This window comes from Pteropus alecto, unplaced genomic scaffold (assembly GCF_000325575.1).
Source record: "Pteropus alecto unplaced genomic scaffold, ASM32557v1 scaffold194, whole genome shotgun sequence".
In the NCBI taxonomy this organism is placed as follows: domain Eukaryota; kingdom Metazoa; phylum Chordata; class Mammalia; order Chiroptera; family Pteropodidae; genus Pteropus; species Pteropus alecto.
In genome coordinates this window covers 172,879-194,637 of record NW_006436281.1, presented here as the reverse complement: position 1 = coordinate 194,637, position 21,759 = coordinate 172,879, and the positions used below count along the sequence as shown (strand labels likewise).

General features: G+C 48.6%; 1 protein-coding gene and 1 long non-coding RNA gene across 4 annotated transcripts; one reads left to right on the top strand and one right to left on the bottom strand.

Moving 5' to 3' along the window:
• Positions 1-3,341: 3,341 nt before the first annotated feature.
• On the top strand, positions 3,342-17,119 carry PLAUR (plasminogen activator, urokinase receptor). The gene is given in 8 exon segments (XM_006911774.3): positions 3,342-3,543; positions 5,292-5,349; positions 5,351-5,400; positions 6,494-6,637; positions 11,908-12,060; positions 12,632-12,766; positions 13,919-14,065; positions 14,910-17,119. Coding segments are annotated over 8 exon segments (996 nt in total). The 5' UTR covers positions 3,342-3,488; the 3' UTR covers positions 15,164-17,119.
• On the bottom strand, positions 14,424-21,521 carry LOC112479665. Of its 3 annotated transcripts, XR_003046284.1 has the most exons (3): positions 20,930-21,521; positions 19,426-19,600; positions 14,424-14,709 (listed from the first exon to the last, which is right to left on the bottom strand). It is a non-coding gene; the product is annotated as an uncharacterized LOC112479665 (long non-coding RNA). The 3 variants fall into 3 exon arrangements; XR_003046283.1 differs by lacking the exon at positions 19,426-19,600; XR_003046282.1 differs by lacking the exon at positions 20,930-21,521 and having other exon boundaries at positions 19,426-20,923.
• Between the last annotated feature and the right edge of the window lie 238 nt (positions 21,522-21,759).

The window sequence follows — 21,759 nt, the reverse complement described above, 5'->3', positions numbered from 1 at the left end:
GAGACAGGGAGAGCCTCAGTTTCTCTGCCTGGAAAATGGGAGAAGAGGGGTGTGGACTCCAGGGGTTTCCCAGCTCTTTCACCCCCCTAAGGTGACTCCCCGTATGTCCCGTTTTTGCACAGGGAAAGGCGAGGCCTTGAAAGGAGACGTCCCGCATCCAGGAGGTGACCTCACATCTGGGAGGTGACCAGGCCAGGATGAGAAAGCCACATCAATGTCGCCGATTAAGCCTCCTGGAGTTGGGGAGGAAGTGGCTGCAGCCCAAGCCAGAGGCGGTCACTTCCTCAGGCAGGTGGCAAGAGGCTGAGGGGGTCCCAGACGGCACTCACACGCACATACACACCCACACACAGTGTCTGTCTCTGCGTCTCTACTTGTCTCTCTTTGAACGCAGTTGGGTGTCATTCTAACTCCCTCTGTCAAGCTCTGTCTCGATCTCTCTCTCTCCCTCCCTCCCTCCGCCCCCCTATTCCTCCCACCTATCCCCTTCTCTTTCTCTGCCCCTCTATTTCTGTCTCTGCCCATGTCTCTTATTTGCTGTTTTCTTATCTCTGTCTCTCTCCCTCTCTGATTCCTGAATCCGTCCGTGGCCTCTCGTTCTCTCCTGCCTCCCATCCCCCATCTCTAGCTCCATTTCTCTCACTGTCTCTCTTCCTCGTCTGCCGCTCCCTCTCTGTGTCTCAGTCTCTCTCCATCTCTCTCCCTCTCTGTCTCTGCAGGAGATTCTCCTTTCCTCAGCCCGGCAAGCCCCTGAAACCTGTGGGCCTCGCCCAGGACCCAGCAGGCAGGTAGGAGCGGGAGAGGCCCAAGTGAGTCACAGGGAGGCAGGGGCTGGCATTCCCGCCGCTTTTCTGGGATTGTGCACGGGCCTAGCCCCCTGCCTGCCCCCTCCCATAACACGTCACTGGACCTCACTGGTATGTGTCACTTGAGGGAAAGACAGAGAGAACAAGTCAGAGGGAGACAGAGACAGAGAAACAGAAAGAGACAGAAAGACAAAACAAACAAACAAACAGGCGGGCATGGAGAGATGAAAAACAGAGAGACAGGGATGGAGAGAGATCAAGACAAAGAAAAAGAATGAAACCGAAAGTCAGAGACAGACACAGAAGAAGAGAGACAAACAGAGATTTGGGGAGAACAGAGCCATCTGAGTTGGGGATGAGTCCAAGGTATTTCCTCATTCTTTATATAAAAGAAATTGCAGCCCAGAGTGGTGAGGTCATCCAGCCAGGAAGTGGTAATGTCAGACCTCACGGCTCCGTGTTACCTTGAAACCCGAGCTTCCCTTTCACTGACAGATGCCTCCCACCCTCCCCTGACCCATTTTGCAGCTGGGAAAAGCGAGGATCAGTAGAGTGAAGCCATCTGGCCAGGGTCACCCAGAAGCAAATGGCTGAGCTGGATCTCAAGCCCACCTGGTCCAACACCCCAACTTTCTATTTCTCTGCCTCACACCCATTGTGATCTCATTCAGTCTTCATGCCAACCCCAAGAGGGGCCCCATTTTCCACATAAGGAAACTGAGGTTTGAAAATGAGGGTATCTGTTAGCATAGGGTGACCCAGCCAGGGAGCGGCCAGCATGACAACGACAGACCTCAGACTCATGACGTGTCTCTACCTCTTTTCCCACCCCACGGGGAGGAAACTAGGGCCAGAGTCTAGAGCTGGGTGCAACAACAATTTTAACAGCAGTTACAGTTTCTTATCCAGCACCTACTATGTGCCAGGCGCTGCGGCAAGCATCTTGGGTGCATTCTTTTACGTCCCTAGCACATCATCTTTGGGAGAGAGGCACTTGTTACCTTTACTTTCCAGATAAGAAGCTCGAGGCACAGAGAGGTTAAGTAACCTGCCCAAGGCCACACAGCTAGTGAGCAGCTGGAATTTGAACTCTCAGCCTAGTGCCAGCCCCCACTAGGGTAGACTGCTTAAAGCACTAGGCTAGACTGCTTCTTAGGAGAGAAGATTTCTTTGGGACTTTTCTTACCTTATCTTTAAATTATTATTAGCTCAAGGCTTCAATGAATGAGTAAGTATCACAATAGTATCATCGTTACTGTAGCAGTAGAGGTAGTTACTTTGTCCACGATTCTTTCTATTCCTGATTCTGTTCTAGCCCCACCCAACCTCTCTGCTGTTCTTAGATCATCCAGCATGCTCCTGCCTCAGGGCTTTTGCACTGGCTGTTTCCTCTCCCTGGAACCCTTCCCTGACTGTTTGCCTGAATCATTCCCTCACCACATTCTATTTTTCCTCAAATGCCACCACCCACTCAGGGAAAGCCCTCCCGGATTACTCCACTTAAACAGACCATGCCTCATTTACACCTTACACCTCCTTCGACCTGGCTTTTCTCCATTTCACTCATCACTACCTGACAGGTATAGATTAGATGACAGATATCTACTCCCCACTGTCACAAGGGCAGGGACTTTGCTTTGTTTCCTGCTGTGTCCCCAGCTCCTGGACCAGTGCCCAGCATTCAGTAAATATTGAAGGAATTTGTTGGCCTCTCCATGTGGGCCAGTCCCTGTTTAGGAATTTCACCTGCATTAAATTGCTCTGATTGGTCAGAAGCATTCTGAGATGGAAAGACTACCTTTTGCATTTTATTTTACTTTTTAAAAAAATTTATTATGAATCTTTACAAACACAGAATAGGAAAGAGAAATGCATGTGTTACCTTGATCTAATTGATACAAATATTTTGCTATTTCGTCTTTCATTTTTCCTAAAGTATATTAAAGTAAATGCAGACATCGATGACATTCACCTCTAAATATTTCAGTGAGCTGTAAAAAATAAGAACGATTTTCCCACATAACCACAAAACCAGAATCTATTTTTTGGCTGAAGCATTTAAAGATAAATTAGAGACATTATATTATTTCATCCCCCAAAAATTCAGCGTTCATCTCTACATGATAAAGACATTTTTTTTCCCCATATAACCACAATACCATTCATTATCCCTAACAAAACTAACAAAAATCCTATATTATCTAATAATCAGCCACAAATTTACCATGGGGACAAGTTTTAATCCGAGGGGTGAGGTTCCCTCACCTAAGATCCCATAGCAGAAAGAGATAGAACTGCAATTTGCGCCTTGGAACTCTAGGGACAGAGCTGTGACCATAGCCAAGTGAGTGCGAGCAGAGCCAGCTCCCCCCACCTCCACCACACACACACACACAACACACACACCACACACACACACACACACACACACACACCTTTCTACCCCCTAAGTTCTGACACACACACACCTCCCCCCACCCCCCCCAGGCTGGCCGCGCCCTGGTAAAGGAAGTTTGGAGGGGGAGTGGACGTAGGAGATGGGGTGGAGTGCCCACGCATCTGGGGCTGACTCCGCTCTTTCGCAAATCCTCTGGGAGGAGCCCCCGAGGCCACAAAACTGTCTCCTTCCCGGGGCCGGACTCAGAGGTGCAGGGAGGCCGCGGACAGGAGCCGCTGCTGGATATGGGCGTCCCGCTGCTGCTGCCGCTGCTGTTCCTGGTTCAGACCTGCATTCCAGGTAGGGCCGGGTCCCCAACGCCTGCCCTGGGAACTGAGTCTGATGCTGGGGAAGGGAGGAGTCGGGAGAAGAGGGGGTCTCGGGAGTCTGACGAGTTGCAGGATGAGGGGGCTCAGTTCCCAGTGCCCCCACTCAAATAATAATTGTGCTGCTGTCTGCAGCCCCACACAGCACAGTACCACAGGCACACGGTACTCAGGAAATAGTAGTTGAGCGAAGCCCTTCGACAACAGTTACCGTTTAGCGGGTGCGCTCTTTATTCCAGGCCCCCTTCTAAGCTCCTTCCTTGCAGTTTAGAACTGGGCGGGCCGAACTATTATGCCCTGTTTCGCAGAAAAGGAAACTGAGGAACAGAGAGGTTAAGTAACTGGTCCGAGGTCACACAGCCAGTCCTTGAATAAGTGGGATTCTGACTCCCGCAGGCGCGTCCCACTGCGCTCTCCACTCGGCTGGATCCCCCACGCCCCCTGAAAGACAGGACAGCACCTCATTTTACATAAGGTGTGAGGGGAGTTAGGCCGAGCGTCGCAGAGCCAGGGGCTGGAGTCCCTCGAGGACCTTTCCCTTTCACTATCCTTTAGCTTCGCCTCCTTCCCCCGGAAAATGTAGGGGGAAAGGCTGACAAAATAAGAAGGAAATTGAGAAGGAACTGAGTCAGGGCGGGGTTAGGTGCGGGGCGGGGGTTTGCGGAGGAGTGGGGGAGGTTGAGGTTGGGGAGTATTTCGGCAATGAATAACCCGGAAAGTTCCCCCGACTGTTAGAGCCCAAGAATGAGTAATGACTGGACGATTCCGAATTTGGGTTGGTGAAGAGAACCACAGGAGAGGCCTGGTGGGCGGGAATAGGCCAGGGAGCCCGGCTAGCGGGCTCAGCAGTAACCCTGGAGAGGAGCTAGTGGGCGGGGTTAGAACCTCGGGAAAGAACCAGAGGGCGGGGAGAGAACCTTGGGGCGGAGCTAATGGGCGGGGCTAGAACCTCAGGGCAGAGCTAGCACGTGGGGTTAGGCCCTCGGGGCGGAGCTAGAAGGCGGGGAGAGAAACTGGAGGAGCAATTAGTGGGCGGGGCTAGAACCTCGAGAGGAGCTAGTGGACGGAGAGAGAACCTCCGGGAGGCAACAGTAAATGCTTACAGTATCTCCAGAAGGCTGACGGGCGGGGTTAGAATTTCTGAATGGACTGATGGGCTGGGAGAGGACGTTGAGGAGAGGCTATGGAGGGGCATGAAACCTGGGGACCTTAGTTGGAGAATAACTAGTAGGGGCAGGGGGAACTGGGGGTCGAACGTAAAGATGGCCAGAGTTGGGTGAGGATGGAAGTAGGGGAGCCTCGGAGAGCTGGAGGGGCAGAATAGGCTGAGGGCCTGCGGGGCGGGGAAAAGACTTAAATGGGAGCAGGGCTACATGGTCCAGATTGACAGAGAGGATGGGGATAGGACTTTCAACAGAGGCCCCGCAGACAGATTTCAAAGGAAAGGAGCGCGGGCAGGACTTTAGGGAAGGACTCGTAGGCAGAGATTGAACCTTAGGGTAGAGGGGCGGTGGTAGCGCATGGGGCTAGAGATAGATTAGAAGCGCAGCTAGCTGGACCTCCAACCCAGCGCTGGAACGCAGAGGCTGGCAGAACGTGGAGCGTGAACCTAAGGTGCACAGGGCCTGGGGACTTGGTCCTGGTATTGGGATACGAAGGGTCGAGAGGGGATCCTGGCGCGGAGCTATGATAACCTCTCCTGTCCTCTCCTTCTCCCCTCAGCCACCTGGGGCCTGCGGTGCATGCTGTGTGAGAGGACGGAGAATTGCCAGGTGAAAGAGTGGGACTGGCCAGGATCTCTGCAGGACCACGGTCCTGCGCATATGGGAAGGTGAGCTCCCCCACTCCAGCGCGACAGGAAATGCAAGTGACCAAGAAACCTCATCAGCTATCAGGGAAATGCAAGCGAAAAAGACAAGGAGCCCGTTTCACACACACCAGACTGACAAACATGTAAAAATCCGACAATACTGGGGTCCATGAAGATGTGGGGCTGCAGACCCTGCTTTTAGGGGGTCAATTGGTGCATCCACCTCACAGAGCTATTTGACAATATCTAGTATAGATGAAGATTAGAATATCCTACAGCTAGCAGTGCAATTCCTAGGAATATAGAAACACCAAAGAACGTTTACCACGTGTGCCCAGGGACACATGTATAAGAGTGTTCTTAGCAGTAATGTTTGTGATATGGAAAATTGGAAACACCCTAAAGTCACTTAGCAGCAGAGAAGAAAATTATAGTATAATTACATAATGGAATACTACACAGAAGTTTAAATGAACTGGAGCTTCAGGTATTAATGTGGATACATCTCAAAAACATAAGGTTGAGAAAAAAAAGCATGTTGCAGAGTATGATACCTTTTAACATTAAGTGTAAAATGTGTAAAGCACTAGTATATGTTGTTATGCATACAAAGTATGAGAATTACCTACACTGGTAGCCTTTGGACAGGGCATAGGGGAATGTGATTGGGGGGTGGAGGGTAACCAGGGGGCTTTCATTGTATCTTTTAGTTTATTTTTAAAAATATATGAAACAAATATAGCAAAATGCTAATATTTTATGAAGTTAGGTGATGAAGACACAGTATTTATTATATCATTGGCTTAGATTTTTGAGTAAGCTGGAAGCTTTTTCCTTTAAATTTTCTAATAGAGGCCTCTCCCTGCTAAGATCACTAAGCTGAGAGGGAAATGTAAATGGACCTAGAAGGTCTCAGTGACAGTGCTGTCACTGAGAGAGAGCAGGCTCCCTGGAGGGAGGAGGATAACTCTAGAAAAGACAGAGTTGGACCCAAACAAGAGTAGTGGCCTGGCAGGGATCAGCCCTGGGAGTAGATGACCTTAAGACCAGGAGTGTTAGAGGCTGGTTGGGCCCCAGGGGAGCCTCTGGGGTGACAAAGATACATCCCTCACAGGAAGTGAAGAGCTGGAGGTGGTAGAAAGAGGCTGTGCCCACTCAGAGAAGACCAACAGGACCATGAGCTATCGACTGGGCATGCAGATCATCACCCTGACAGAGGCCGTGTGTGGGTCAAACTTGTGTAACCAGCCCAGCTCTGGTGAGTAGGGCAGCCCTCGCCATGTCCAACCCCGAAATCATCCCCAACTCAACCTCATCGTCATCCCAATCTTGTGCCACCCCGACCCCAACTCCACACCTTACCCCAGGACCAACCCCAACTCAAACCTTTCTTTATCTCATACGCATCTCCAGCCCAACCCCATTTCCAAACCCAACTCAACCTCACTTCCAATCCCATCCCCAAATTCATTTTATCCCCAACACCCTCCAACTCCAACCCATCCTTACTTCAAACATATCTCTAATCCCATCCTCAAATCAACTCAAACTATCCCAGATCCCACCCCCAAACTATCCCAAATCTCACCTCAAACTGTCCCCAATCCCACCCCCAATCCCACTCTCAACTACTGTCCCCAATCCCACCCCCAATTACACACTTGTCCCCACCTTAACTCTATCCTATCCCATATGTTTGTTTTTATGATTGTTTTTATGATCGTTATGTATAAGATGCAACCACTGTCACACATACACCTACTCGAGAGGTAAATGAGATATCTTACTGATGTTTTGCCATCTAAGTGTTTCCCATGGGACAAGCGATGGTTGAAGCAGTAGATACTATAAGATCCAAAGACCAGTGATACCAGAGACTCAAAATTCTTAAGGGAAGTCAAAAAGGAAGGCGTCACAAGCTGCAATGGGCTCAGAAATTTCCCTAGGATAGATGGTCCTTGACTTGGGCAGTGAAAAAGAATACAAAGAAACGTCCAGAAGTCCTTATGTTGAGGTTCATGGTTTTAGGCTCTAGTTAATTCAATAAAAAGACTTAGGCTTCAGTTCCCCAAGTTCCCACAGGAGAGGAAGGGTGGGGGAGGAATGGATCCATGCTGCATGGTCGGGCAGAGGTTCCTTTTTCTGGCCCTGGTGAGAAAGGAAATTGGTTAAGGATAGTCCAGTCACAATGCCGTCAGTAAGAGCCTGTGTTTGCACATTTTTCCCCTTGTTCTTCATCCATCCTGACTTCAAACTTTTATCTGTTGGTGGAAACTGAATCACATGTTCATTTTTAAGGAAGTGCCAAGATAGAGGATGCCGGCTTCTTCTCTTGGTTAGATGTGCTTAAGGAAAGCACTAATAATTGCATCTAAGTAATGCTTCTAATAAGAGATAATATTTAACAACATCGGTCAGTGCAGAAGGGATTGATCAATCAGAACAGACCTCTGGAGGCCCCCTGCTGAGTCTGGTGTTACCTCTAAAGAGTTAAAGAGCTGATGGGTCTTGGGAACACAAGGATTCTAAGAGAGCTTGGGCAGCAGCTATCAATTCAGTAATTTAATAACCTACGTACCTCTGTCAGCCCCATTTCTAATGCCATCTTACCCTACTTGTGGTGACTAGAATAGTTGGTTAAACCATATCTTGAACTTACGTGATACTGGGACACAGCAGTGACCAAGATAGCCTTGGGCCTTGCCCCCATGGGGCTCACAGCCCAATGGAGGGAGGGAAGTGACAGACCTGTCATCATATAGTGACTTCCCAGATTACTCAGAGCTGGGATGGCAGAAGCACAGGCAGAGGGGTCAGAACCATAACAGGAGCAACAGAGACCAGGGAGGTCAGTGCTGTTATGGAGAAGCACAGTCCAGGACTGTCAGGGATGAGATGGGAGAAACAGAGGCCAGAGCGATCAGGGCTGGGACGAGTGAAGAGCAGGGGCTGTGGAACCCTAGAGGAGACACTCGACTCAGGACAGGGAAAGTTTCCCATAGGAAATAACAGCTAAGCTGGATCTTGAGGGATGAATATGATCGGATTTGTATTTTTTAAATATATTATTCTGACCTTAGAGTGGAGGAGAGATTGGAGGGAAGCAGCCATGAAGAGAAGGTAGAAGGGAGACCAACTTGGAGGTGGGCGAGGTTATCTAGATGAAGAAGGAGGAGGCCAGATTAGAGCGTCAGCCATGGAGAGGGAGAGAAGTGGATAGATTTAATAACTATTCACCAGGCAGATGAGCAAGACTCAGTGATGGATTAGACATGACGGTCGGTTTGCAGTTCTGATCGTGATGGAGTCGCTGTAACCTCCCGCCAATGGCAGCTGGTAAAGCTGGACAGATTACAAATGGTTATTGGAAGTCAGATGAAGAAAGGAACTTGAGGTGCTATAGTTTTTGAAATAAGGGAAGTACAGGAATTGAATTCCACAGACAAGCTGGAGATTTCCTTGAGTGCACTTTCCAATTTGCTGCTGCGGAGGGGAAGTAGAACCCAAACAGAAAGACATCGTCGCTAGACCAAGAGGTTGGAGCCTAAGGCTGCCAGAGTGTCTGGAAAATGAGAGGTAAAATCCTGGAATGCATGGAACCACAGAAAAGGGAGTCCCCAGATCTGCAAATTACTTTCTTCAAGTTATTGGCAAGCTGTACATGTATAGGGTGAGACTCCAAGACACTCAGCGGAAAATAGTATCTGGGAAGCTACAGAACCGAGCAAGGTTTCCAGCAGGGACAGGATGCTGGTGAGACCAAAGTTGCCAAGTTGGCAAGAGAGGCCTTGGCACTAAGCGCAGGCTCTCCCCTGAGACCACACAGGAGTAAAGGCAAAGCTGAACTAGACCAGTCTCCAAAATGCCTACTTTCAATCTTTGACCAGAAGAAAAACGAACCCTCGTTGTAAGAAGGGAACATCATTTAGAGCCTTCACAAATTTTCATCTAGAATGTCTCTCATCTAATCAAGACTTACAAGGGAGCTCAAAGAAAATTAAAAGGACCAATTGACTGGAAAGCAGGAGATAAATCCAACAATAGAAACAGACTCATAATGATTCAGAGATTGGAGTTATTAGACAGGGAACTTTAAAATAGCCATGATCGATATATTTAAGAAAATAGAAGAAAGGGTACATTTTAGCAGAAATCTGGAATCCATTCTTTAGAAGAGTGAAACATGAAATATAGAACATTGACTGAAATTTGGAACACGATGCTTCATAGAAATCAGAAATAGCAGAGAAAAAGGATAAAAGAACTAGAAGACAGGACAGTAGAAGTATCCAGATTTATGCCTAGATATGGAGAATCATGGGGTCTCCCAGGTTTCTGCCCTGGGACTTGGATGGGGATGCCTCAGAGATGTGGAATTCAGAAGAAGGAGAAGATCTGGGGAGAAGATGGAGAGTTGCATTTGGGGCATGTAGAGGTTCAGGTGTTTGAGGGATGGCCAGGGGCCTCCAGGAGGCAGCTGGGTGTATAAGTGTGGAGCTCAGAGAGAGCTTGATGAGTTCCCAGCACGTAGGTGGAAATGAAGCCATGTCACTAGGTAACAACATCCCCATGGGAGAGAGCGTGTACTGTGAGAAATGAAAAGGGCCTGAGACAGGACCCCGAGAATCGCCCACATTTAGAAGAGCGACATAAGAAGAAGAATTCCCAAAGGAGACCCATGGACGATATGAGACAGCTATTTTGGTGATGATGGCAATTTGCGTTTTCATTTTCATGGAAGTTCATGTGAGGAGACATGGGTTGTTGGCCTTTTAGTTATTTTTCTCTGGGCGGGGGTAGAGATTTGGCCTTTGATGTAATCGATTCGCCTAATTACAGCTAATGGCCCGCCAGTTGAAAGCGTTGGCTGAGACAGCCCTCTCAATTCTCTAAGACTTGGCCCACACTCGACCTGGATATCTGGGGTCAGGAAGGAAAGGCGTGCCAGACGTGGGAATTGTGTGAGCCAAGGCCTGGGCAAGGAATGACTGGTGAATCCAGGGAAAAGTAATTCATCCACTTGGCCTGAACTGGAAGGTCCTTGTGAGAGGCAAAGTTATCACAGATCAATCAAGCGAGGCTCCGGTCCCTGGCATAATTGGGTAGTGTATCAATTATGCTACATTATAGATTGCTCCCAAACTTAAAACAAAAATAAGCATGTATTATTTCACAGTTTCTGAAGGTCAAGCAAAAATCTTGGAGTGGCTTAGCTAGATGGTTCTGGGTCTTCCATGTGGTTGTCGTCAAGATCACAACTGGGCTACAGTCATCTGAAGACTCTCAAGAGAGCTTCACTCACATGGATGACCGGTTCCCATGGCTTTGGCAAAGCCCTCAGGACCTTGCCATGGGGCTGCTTGAGTGTCTTTACAACATGGCAGCTGGCTCAGGGAGAGTTGGGCAAATGACCTTGCCATGGGGCTGCTTGAGTGTCTTTACAACGTGGCAGCTGGCTTCCCCGAGAACAAGTGCTCCAAGGGAGAGCTGGGCAAACGTTGCGGTGTCTTTTACGATCTAGCAGAGAAGTCACATACCATCATTTCCACGGTATCTTACTGGTTACACAGGTCAGCTCTATTCTTCATTCCTACACAAAGACATCCCTACCAGGAACCAGGGACCATGGGCCGTCTTGGAGACTGGCTACCACAGGGAACATTACAAGGGCTTTAAGTAATTGTTCATTCATTCATTGATTCCTTCCTTCATTCATTTAGTAAATATTTATTTAACATCTTCTCTGGCTCAGACTTTCTGCTGAGTGATGCTGGGACACAGTAGTGACCAAGACACCCTTTGGCCCTACTCTCCTGGGAAAAAGAGTCCACTGAGGGAAACAAACCTGTCACCACCAAACAGGGATGACTCAGAATGGTGGGGCTGGGATTGGGGAGCCCAGAGGAGCACCTGATCCAACCTGGGAGGTCCGGGAGAGCTTCTTGGAGGAGGTGAAATTGGAGAAGATGATACCCAAAAGATGAGTAGGAAATAGGAAAGTAGGGAGCAAGGGAATAGCAGATGCCGAGCTGGATCTCAGTCAGCACGTATATTTAGGTACTGTGGGAAGTTATGTGGAGGTGAGTCTGAGGAACTAGTGGAGGGAGATGAGACAGGAGAGGTGGCCAGTCTTTGATGGGACTTAAATGCCACATTGAGAATCGTAGATTTCATTCTGAGGGCACTGCGGAGCCATGGTGGGGTTTTGAGTAGAGAGGAGACAGGGTCAGATTTGAGTATTAAAATCATCCTAACGGGGCCATGTGAGGATGCACTGGGCTTGGAGTAGGGTGGCAAGAACGGAAACTTGGAGGCCAGGGAGGAAGCTGGTGTTGAAGGTCTCAGTTGGACCTGGTCATGGGGCTGGAAAGGAGGGAGTGGGTTCTAGAAAGATTCAGAATGGCCAGGGCTTGATGATCAGCTGAAGGGTGGGACGAGGAGGAACCGATGCTGAGGCGAATTCTCAAGGGAGTTGGATCTCCAGCACTCTCCCCATGGAGTCTCACCCTCCTACCCGACCCCAAACAGGCCGAGTTCCCACCTTTCCCCGAAGCCGTTTCCTTGAATGTGCTTCCTGCGCCTCATCAGACCTGAGCTGTGAGAGGGGCCGGGACCAGAGCCTGCAATGCCGCAGCCCTAGAGAACAGTGCCTGGAGGTGGTGACCCACCGGAGCCTGGAAGGTGAGTCCCAACCTGCCAGCAACTTCTCCTCCCTGTTTTGCTCCTCCTAAGGCCACACTTAACAACGACCCCCCCAAAAAAGGTATTTAAGAAGGTAGAAAGTTAGTTCTCTCACACACAAAAAATCCAGTGGTAGGAAGTCCAGGGCCACTAGGATAGTCACTAGGAACCCAGATGCCTTCTCATTCCTTATATGTTGCTTCCATTCTCAAGATTGCCTCATAGTCCAAGATGGCTGCCAGAGTTCCAGGCCTCATGTCCAAGTTCCAAGAAGGTGGAAGGGGGAAAGAAGGGGCAAAAAAGGGGCACCTCTCCTTTTATAAGGGTTCTTCTTTCCAGAAGTCCCATAAAACCTTTCTAATTCTGTCATATTGCCCAGAACTTAGCCACATGACTAAACCTACAGAGACTAGAAAACGTATCTTTTGTCTAGATATATGGCTGCCCCAAAGAAAATGAGGGTCCTATAATGAGGGGGTGAAGCAGATAACGGACAGATGACTGCTGTGGTGGGCGAATCCAGTCTCAGCCCCTCATCGACAATCTGACCTCTCTCCTCTGCCCCCCACAGGGATTCTGGAGGATGAGCGCCATACTCGTGGCTGTGGCAACCTTCCTGGCTGCCCAGGCCCCACTGGCTTCCACAACAACCACACCTTCCATTTCTTGCAGTGCTGCAACACCACCAAATGCAATGGCGGCCCAGGTAAGGGGCGGGGGATCGTGTGAGGACTGAGGTCTGGGATCAAGGTGGGGAGGTGCGCTCAAGCACACTGCTGCTTGCAGGCAAACCCCTCCTCTCTGGGTCTCTGCTTCCTCCTCTGAAAGATGGACATAGAAAGCCCTTCCTCAAAGCAGGATTTTGTGGGAATTCAGTGAGGCTATTGAACCTTCACCAAGATCCACATTTGATGCTTCCTACATCCTCTCGTATCTTTCTGTTGCTCACCACCCTGGTGGTCCAAGCCACCATGACCTCTCTCATAGATAGTTATAATGACCTCCCCTCTGGTCCCCCTGCTCCACTCCTGCCATGCTACAGCCAGTGGTCAACAGAGCAGCAAGGGAGATTTTTTAAAAAAATGTAAATCAGATTGTGTATCTCCTTCCTCAAGCACCTTAAGGACTTCCCCTTGCTCTTTGAATAAGACCCAGAGGCTATCCTATGCCCTATATGTAATCATCTTCATTTAGTTTCTGCAACTGCCAAACTCCACGCGGCCTCAGGACCTTTGCACATGCAGTACCCTCCACTAGGAACACATCTGTCCCAAGAGTTCACCTGTCTGGCTACTTCATGTTCTTTAGGTCTCAGCTTTAAAGTATGGTCCTCAGTGAAGCTTTCTCTGTTCCTCCCCTTCAATATTCTCTAGATCCTTCGTGTTATTATTCTGTCTCTAGAACTTTCTGCAGTGATGAAATGTTCTATATCTTTAATGTGCAATATGGTTGCCACTACCACAAAAGGCTATGAAGTACTTGAAATATGAACTGAATTTTGAATTTAATTTAATTTAATTTCAATGTAGATACAATCACATGTGTGTGGCTAGTGGCTATACTATATGGGACAGTGTCGCTCTAAATTTTAAGTTCTGAGAGGACAGGGACTGTTTCGTCTTACGCAGCTGCTTACTCAGTGCCTGGTCAGATTGGGGTGCATGGGAAGCTGGGAGTCGGGATTTCTCTCACTGAGAACCCCGCCAAAAGAGAGTGCCATTCCAAAGTGTGACCACAAGGGGGCTCCATGACCTCTCAGGTTGAGATTTGGGAATCAGTGACAGAAAGGAAGACACCCCTCCCCGCATCTGCACCCTGTACTAATTTCGTGTGTCTTTGTCACTTGTCTTCTCCCAAGTCCTGGAGCTTCAAAACCTACCGCCGAATGGCCTGCAGTGTTACAGCTGCGAGGGCAACAGCACCCACGGGTGCTCTTCTGAAGAGACCTCTCTCACCGCCTGCCGAGGCCCCATGAATCAGTGTCTGGAAGCCACAGGCACTACTGGTGAGGCCCTTTGGGAACCCTGGAGGGGACACTTAACACTTACTGGGTGTCTTCAAGAGGGTGACTTCCAGTTTAGCTGAACTTAATTGAGGTGGATCTTCCTTTGAAAAAGATAGGACTTCCTTCAGAAGAGTGTAAATCGTAGTAAGGAATTAGGATTCGTCCATTAGGAAATGGATATTTCGGCCATAGAATTGTGGGCTTGTTGCGGGATGGGACTTCCAGTAGGTGGGTGGGGCTTTCTGTGGACATCACGGAGCTTCCATCCTTTGACCTGGAAAGGTCTCTGTTCCAGTGGCTCTCAAAATTTTTGGTCTCAAGATTCCTTCACACTCTTAAAAGTTATTGTTTATGTCAGTTATATCTATAGGTATTTACTGCGTTAGAAATTAAGACTGAGAAATGTGTACAAGATGTAGTTATTCGTTTTAAAATAACAAAAACTCATTACATGTGAACATATCTTTATGAAAAAAATAACTATATTTTCCAAAATGAAAAAATTTAACGAGAAAGACTGGCATTTTTCTACAGTTTTGCAAATCTCTTTAATGTCTGGCTTAATAGAAGACAGCTGGCTCCTCATTTCCGCTTCTGCATTCAGTCTGGGGCGACATCGCATGTCTTGGTGTTTCTGGAAAACCCTATTGTACACAGATAAAAGCAAAAAAGCCAAATGGCGTTTTAGCATTATTATGAGAATGATTTTGACTTCACAGCTCCCCTGGACCACACTTAGAACTTCTGCTTTCTCCGGGTGGCATCTACCACAAGGGGGCACGTCACCCAGTGAGAAGCTCAGGCCCCAGAGCTGGGCGGCTCACACAATATTCTCTCTCCTCAGAGGTGGAGAATGCCAGCTACACAGTAAGGGGCTGTGCTACGCCCTCATGGTGCCAAAGCCTCCACGTGGCTGAAGCCTTCAGGCTGACCCATCTCAACGTCTCGTGCTGCTCTGGAAATGGCTGTAATCACCCAAACCTGGATATCCAGCCTCGCGTAGGGGGTGCCCCTCGGACTGGCCCCGTCCACCTGAGCTTCACCGTCACTCTACTTATGACTGCCAGACTATGGGGAGGCACTCTCCTCTGGACCTGAACCCCACGCTCTCCCTGCCCTGGCTGGATCCAGGGGACTCCTTTGCCGTTCCTCAGCTCCCAGCCCTGCAGTCTTGCTGTGTGACTTCAGGCCAGTGTGCTATCTTTTCTGGGCCTCAGTTTTCCTAGCTGTGAAAACACCTGTCTCACAGAATTATGAGAACCTGAGGAGAAAAACTGGAGAAAGGCTGCGGGCCAGCAGGAGCGCTCTTGTTATTATTAATATTGTTACCGCTATTGTTGTTATTAATTAATATTTGTTTTATTTAATATTTTATACTTATCTAAAGATTTTTGTACCAGTGAACAAGGCCAGATCTGCCCTTCTTTGTAGCATCTGTCTTTGGGAGGACGAATGGGGAGCACCATTCCTCAGGCTCCTGGAATTAGGGGCCACTTGGTAAGACCCAGGCATCTGAGGCCCTCACCTTAGAAACAGTCTCATGTGGGCTTCCACCCTAAACCACCCGCAAATCTATTTCTGGGCTCCAAATGCAACCTTCTAACTCACCTACCCAAGCACTAACTTTCCAGTGTCTTCTCCCAGACAACAAAGGTCAAGAATACGTTGTTGTTCTAAGGAGATATGCCAGCATTTCTTGAGGGCTCTGAGGCAGGAACGCCCGTGATGCACTGCACCGAGAAATAAGGACAGGATGGCATTGCCCCTGGTACTCTGGGTGCAGGAGATAAAGGCTAGGCTATATTTCCTAGGATACCCTCAGAATGACTGAGGGAAAAAAGCAGAACTACCATTTCAATGGCACTCTCGGAGCACAGTATTGAAGAATTTGTGTTTCCCATGATTCACTGAGGCAAACCCATAGAAACAAAATTACATTCCCCGTGGGGCCCTATGGCAAATGAAGAAAAAGATAAGACATCTTCCATGGGGGCAGATGAAGGACAGGGCTTCTTTTTAGGATCTCTTCAAATCACATATCACCAACCGTCATTGTGATGGCTTAAAGAGCTGAAGTCTGTATCTCTACCTCTTAAACATGGATGGCTCAATGACTGCTTTGACCAACAGAACGTGGTAGCATGTGAATGAATGCCATGCCATGTTCTGGGTCCAGGCTTTCAGGAACTGTCTGGTTCTGGAGAAACCAGCTGCCATGTAAAAATCCTCCTTCAATGAGACTGCCATGCATTGGGGACACCCCATCTACTTATGCATGGATGCCATATGGAAAGAGAGCCACAGATGTTACAACCATCTCGGCCCAGGCTCCAGGCGGGTGGGCGAGGAGCTCCCTGCGACATTGCGACCCCAGCAGACGTCAGTTGTGGAAGAACAGGAAACCCAGCTGCTATAATAATACTACACACTGACAGGCTAGATGGCTGCAAACAACAGAAATTTGTTTTCTCAGTTTTGGAGGCCAGAAGTCCAAAATCAAGGTGCACGCCTTCTCTAAAGTCTCTGGGGAAAAATCCTTCCTGGCTTCTTCCTAGCTTCTGGTGGTGGCTGACAATTGATGTCCCTTGGCTTACAGCTGCATCACTCCGATCTCTGCCTCTGTCATCAGTCACATGGCCTTCTTCTCTGTGAATGTAGCTGTGCATCTCCAAGTCTCTCTTGCTCTCTTTATAAAGACACCAGTCATGGATTTACGGGTCCTCCCTAATCCAGTCTGACCTCACCTTAACTTAATCTCATCTGCAAAGACCCTATATCCAAATAAGGTCACATTCATAGATCCTGAGGGTGAGGACTTCAACATATATTTTGAGGTGACACGATTCAACCCACACCACCAGTCAATAGCCAGCACCAAGGTTTCAGACATACGGCCCCCGATGAACCATCCCATCCATCTCCAGCTGTTCAGGCCAGCCCGTTTTGGCCCCAGTCCATTGTGGAGGCAGATCCATATTGATGCTACTGTGCCTTGCGGAAATTCCTGACCCACAGAGCCATAAAATAAAAAGGTTGTGGTTTTGTGCCCCTTGATTTTGGGTTATTTTGTTATGCTGCGGTGGTTAACTGCAATGGTCATTTGTTTATTTGTTTGTTTGTTTGTTTGCTTACTCTCCCCACTCAAATCTCCATAGAGGGCAAGTCCTTTTATTTGCTCTTAACTCTCTTTCCAGTGCCTAGAATAGGTACCTGGGACATGGCAGGTGATGAAGAAAAGGAGGGAAGAAAGGAAGGAAAGACTACATCTTCTATGGTATCTGACAACAAAAACTGGGCTAGGACTCTATTTCCCATGATGCGCTACAGCATTGATGAGGCCAAGATGACATTTTCTGAGATTCTCCATAATTAAAATCGAGGATAGTTTCACCTTTGCTATGATTCCCTACGACAGAATTTGGAGGCTAGGATTACATCCACCGTGGTGCCCCGCAACTGAGATTGGAGGCTAGGACCACATTTCCCATGATGCCCTATACAGGGGATCAGAAGATAGAAATACATGTCCCATGATGCCCTACGGCAGATATTGAGGCTAGGATAAATTTCTCACAATGTTCTACACCAGAGTTTGTAATCAGGACCTCGTTGTTAATGGCTCCCAAGATTTTGTTCAGGGATCTTGGTTGCTAGAAGTAAAATCTATTTAAGCTGACTTAAGCAAAAATGATGATGTTATTGGAAGTTTAGAATCCAGGCAAGAGCTAGGTCTCTGGGCCTCAGCAGGGACAGGAAACAGAATTGAAAAACCTGTGTGAAATCAAAGTTGTCTCCCTTTTGTAAAATCTCTCTGACTCTGTCTCTCTCTGAATGCATGGCTTTCCTTGTGGGTTTTCACTTTATTTTTCTATCTCTCCACGGACAACCTTCTTCTGCTTTACACATGGTAGCCAAAGATGCCCTTGAAATGCCAAGAACTACTGGGTCTCGGCTTTTAAATTTTAGCGGACAGACTCTGACGGGGTCCGGTTTGGGTCAGGGCTCTGTCTATGACCCCTACTACTAAAGCCAGAGAAGCTCACATCAAAGACACCACACACATTTTTCAGGTTTTAAACAGGCATCCACTACTTCAGTTTTCATGGTATTTAGTCCATTTGGCCAGAGCTGGGAAAACCACCTCATTGAGAGAGATCCTATCATGAGGATGGGGAAGCAAATGGAAAAGAAGACAAAAACTTAGAATGTTTTACTATGCAAGAAGGGCTGCCTCCATGTTTTCTGCGTGAATCACAAGCAATAGGGTCACCAGGGTTGGATGTAACAGTACACCCAACTTGGGTTGAAACAAAGAGGAAATTGATGATCTCACATAACAAGAGACCATGAATTAGGGTGTTTCCTGGGTTGCCCAGTTCAATGTTGCAAAGAATCCATTCAGGTTTGGTCACTTTCTGGCCTCAATATGGCTGCTGCAGTTCCAGACATCACACCCACATTCAGAGGCAAAAACGAAGAAACATCTCTACTTGGGTGTCTTTTTTAAAACAAAGAAAAATTATCCCAAAATACTCAGGCCGACTTGCCCTCACATTTTATTCACCTGACTTATTTTCTACCCTTATGCCTATGACAGTCATGGAAACGAGACATGAAACCAAATTATTTGGCAAAGTATATTCAGACCCCACTCTCGGGGTTTCCCCCACTTCACCTGGCTGTTAAAAGAAAGGTGGCTGCCTGACCAAAATTAGGATTTTCTTAAGAAAGAACAAAGGGGAAGGGAATGTATATTAGGAACAAACAAACAAACAAACAAACACTGAGTCTTCCTCCTGTACAGAAAAAAAAAACCCAGTTCTTCCCTACTGTGTCTTTCTCCTGTGCGTTGCCTTTATTTTCACACTACTACCACATTCATAACATTTCTGGTCACCAGTTATGGAAGAGGGGTTTTCCATACTAATTAATTCTCTGTGACACTGGCTGGATGTTCTACAACTTAAGTCAATTCTGACACTATCTACCTGGAGATAGCATCAGGTCCCATAGGTTAAGGGCTCAGTCCCATAAGACCACTCCCCACTTCAGATGCCAGTGAGAACATTCTGACTAACTGGCCAGAGCTGGGAAAACCACTTCTGACTAACCGGCTATAAATTAGAGGTTACCATAACCCCCTCTTCAGGTTCGATTAGGGTGGCTCATAATAATAGTTATATTTACCAACTTATTATAAAAGAATACGATAAAGGATACAGATGAACATCCAGATGGAAGAGACGCATAGGGCAGGGTATATGGGAAGGGGCATAGAGCTCCGATGCCTTCTCTGGGCGCATCTTTCTCCCCAATACCCGCATGTGTTCACTGGCCTGAAAGCTCTCTGAACACTGTACCTTTGGGATTTTTACGGAGGTTTCATCACATAGGCGTGAAAGGTCATTAACTCCATTTTTCAGCCCTTCTTCTTCTCAAGAGAAGGGGCAGGGCAGAGCTGAAAATTTCAGGCTTCTAATCATGGCTTGGTCTTTCAGGTGACCAGCTCTCATCCAGGAACTCACCCAGAGCCACCTCATTAAAACAAAAGACACTTCTATCACCCAAGGAATTATGAGGGTTTCAGGAGATCTGTGCCAGGAATTGGGGGCAAAGACCAAATATATATTTCTATTACCTCGCAGAATGACTCTGAGTCAACAACTAACAACCACTGCACCATTCCAGAACTTCAAAAAGTCAGAAATGGTGAGCTCATGGTGTGCAGCCTTTCCCTTCCCCTCCCCGCAATCACAGGCGCAGTAGCTGTCTCCCCAATATCATTTCTGTTTGAGAAAGCTGGTTTCACCTCTGGCCTGGGGGTGGGATGAGCCTTTGGCTCACGCTTAATTCAATCAGTTCAATCTCGTCCCCTGGCCACTAATATTGGTTCCATGATGGGCAGATGGCATCATCCGGACCGATGAGACACAACGAAGTTTTTTTCTAGGGGCTTCTGGGGGAAATATTTTCCTTCTCTTTTGAGGAGCTTCTTAAAGTCTATTCTCTTCCTTTCTCTCTTCCCTCCACAGTCTCCATCAGTCTGGCTCTCTCAGCCTATTCGTCTGTCTTTTTCTCTCTATATTCCTCCCAAATGTGAAGGAAGAGTGTGGCCCCAGGGGTATTTGCCAGCCATCCTGCAACATGAGGGGAGCTATTTATTCTTAGGACAGAGAGATGAACAGACCATGCTGAAGCCAGCCATATCTGAGACTTTTCTTATACGTGAAATGATTTTCTTTCTCTTAAGCCAGTGGGGTTGGATTTGCTCTCACTTTCATGAAAACTCTAATGGATAAAGTACTCTGGAGTAGGATGGGAACAGAACTACTACTGTAGTGATGTCCTCGGGTAGGAGAAATGATAGGGTCCAAAGAAGGCAAATGAGAACCAAAAGATCTCCCAGGATGCCCTGCACCTGGAACAAGAGGTATTGATTAGAGCCCTCTGCAAAGGGACCTATAGGTTCTTAGGGGCAAAGATAACTCTGAGCTACCCCCAACTCAGCATTTCCAATCCAGGTTGGACACTTCCCTTGCACGTATTTTAACACAGAGACTGTGAGCCCTGGAGGGAGAGAGATAATCCAGGCTGACCACCTCTTTCTCCAATTTACAGAAGGGTAAACAGAATGCAAAAGGAAAGGAGTCACTCAGAGCTGTGGTCCTGGGGACACGGGTTGATAGGAGCTTGGGTCGCGAAAACAGAGAGGATGCTGGGAGCTGGGCACTGAGGACAGAAAAGACGTCTGGAGCTGAAGTCCCTTGGTGGGCCTGGATGTAGAATGTTTTGGCACCGACGGAGACAAAGAGCAAGATTTTCGTAGTCGGCATATCTCAACTCGCAGAGGTTGAGCTCTCTTACCTTCCACGGTTTCTCACTCTTCCTGAGTCCTCAGGGTGATAATCCCCACCGGTCGACAGGGTCCCACAGAAGTGGGCTCAGGGAGCCCCGCCCCCATGAGGGAGAAGGGATCCAAATCTGTGAGTCAGCGCAACGAGGGAGAGACAGAGACACACAAAGAGAGACTGGGGCGGGAAGAGCAGGGGAGCGGGGTGGGGAAGTTGGGCGCTGGAGCCTGGAAGGCGTCCGCAGGCGCCTCTCGCTCCTTGGGGCTCAGGACTCGGGCTTCCTTCCAGTCGGTTCACTTTCAGGGGACCCCTCCCGCGTAATAATGCGGAAACACGGGGTGTCAGGGACAGGACAGGAGGGAGGGTGGGACCTGACTCCAGCTCAGCCCAGTCCTGCCCCGGGAGGTCCTGGACCTGCCCTAGCGGGAGGCGGCTGCCTTCCCTCTCAAGGTGGTTAGGCTCGCAGCCTGTCACGTGACACTTTCACCTTCACTCACCTATCCGCAGAACACTCCTCACACCTTTCCCACGAAACTCTCTCCCTCCCTTCGTGCTCACACCCTCACACACTCTCCTCATACGACACCCCCCACACACGCACAGTCCCCCACACACCCAAACCGTCGCACCCAGCTGCCTGCCTCCCACCCCCTGACCCCCACACAACGCCCGCTCCCTCGCACGGCCTCCCAGCGACACCCCCATACCCTCGCCGTTAACACGCGCACTCACTCTCACACACGAACACTTTCACACGATGTCCTCGCCCTCGCGCGTCACCTACACACTCTCACAACCTCTGCCCTCACCAGGCACCTCGCGTTGGCCCCGGCCGCGTCCCGC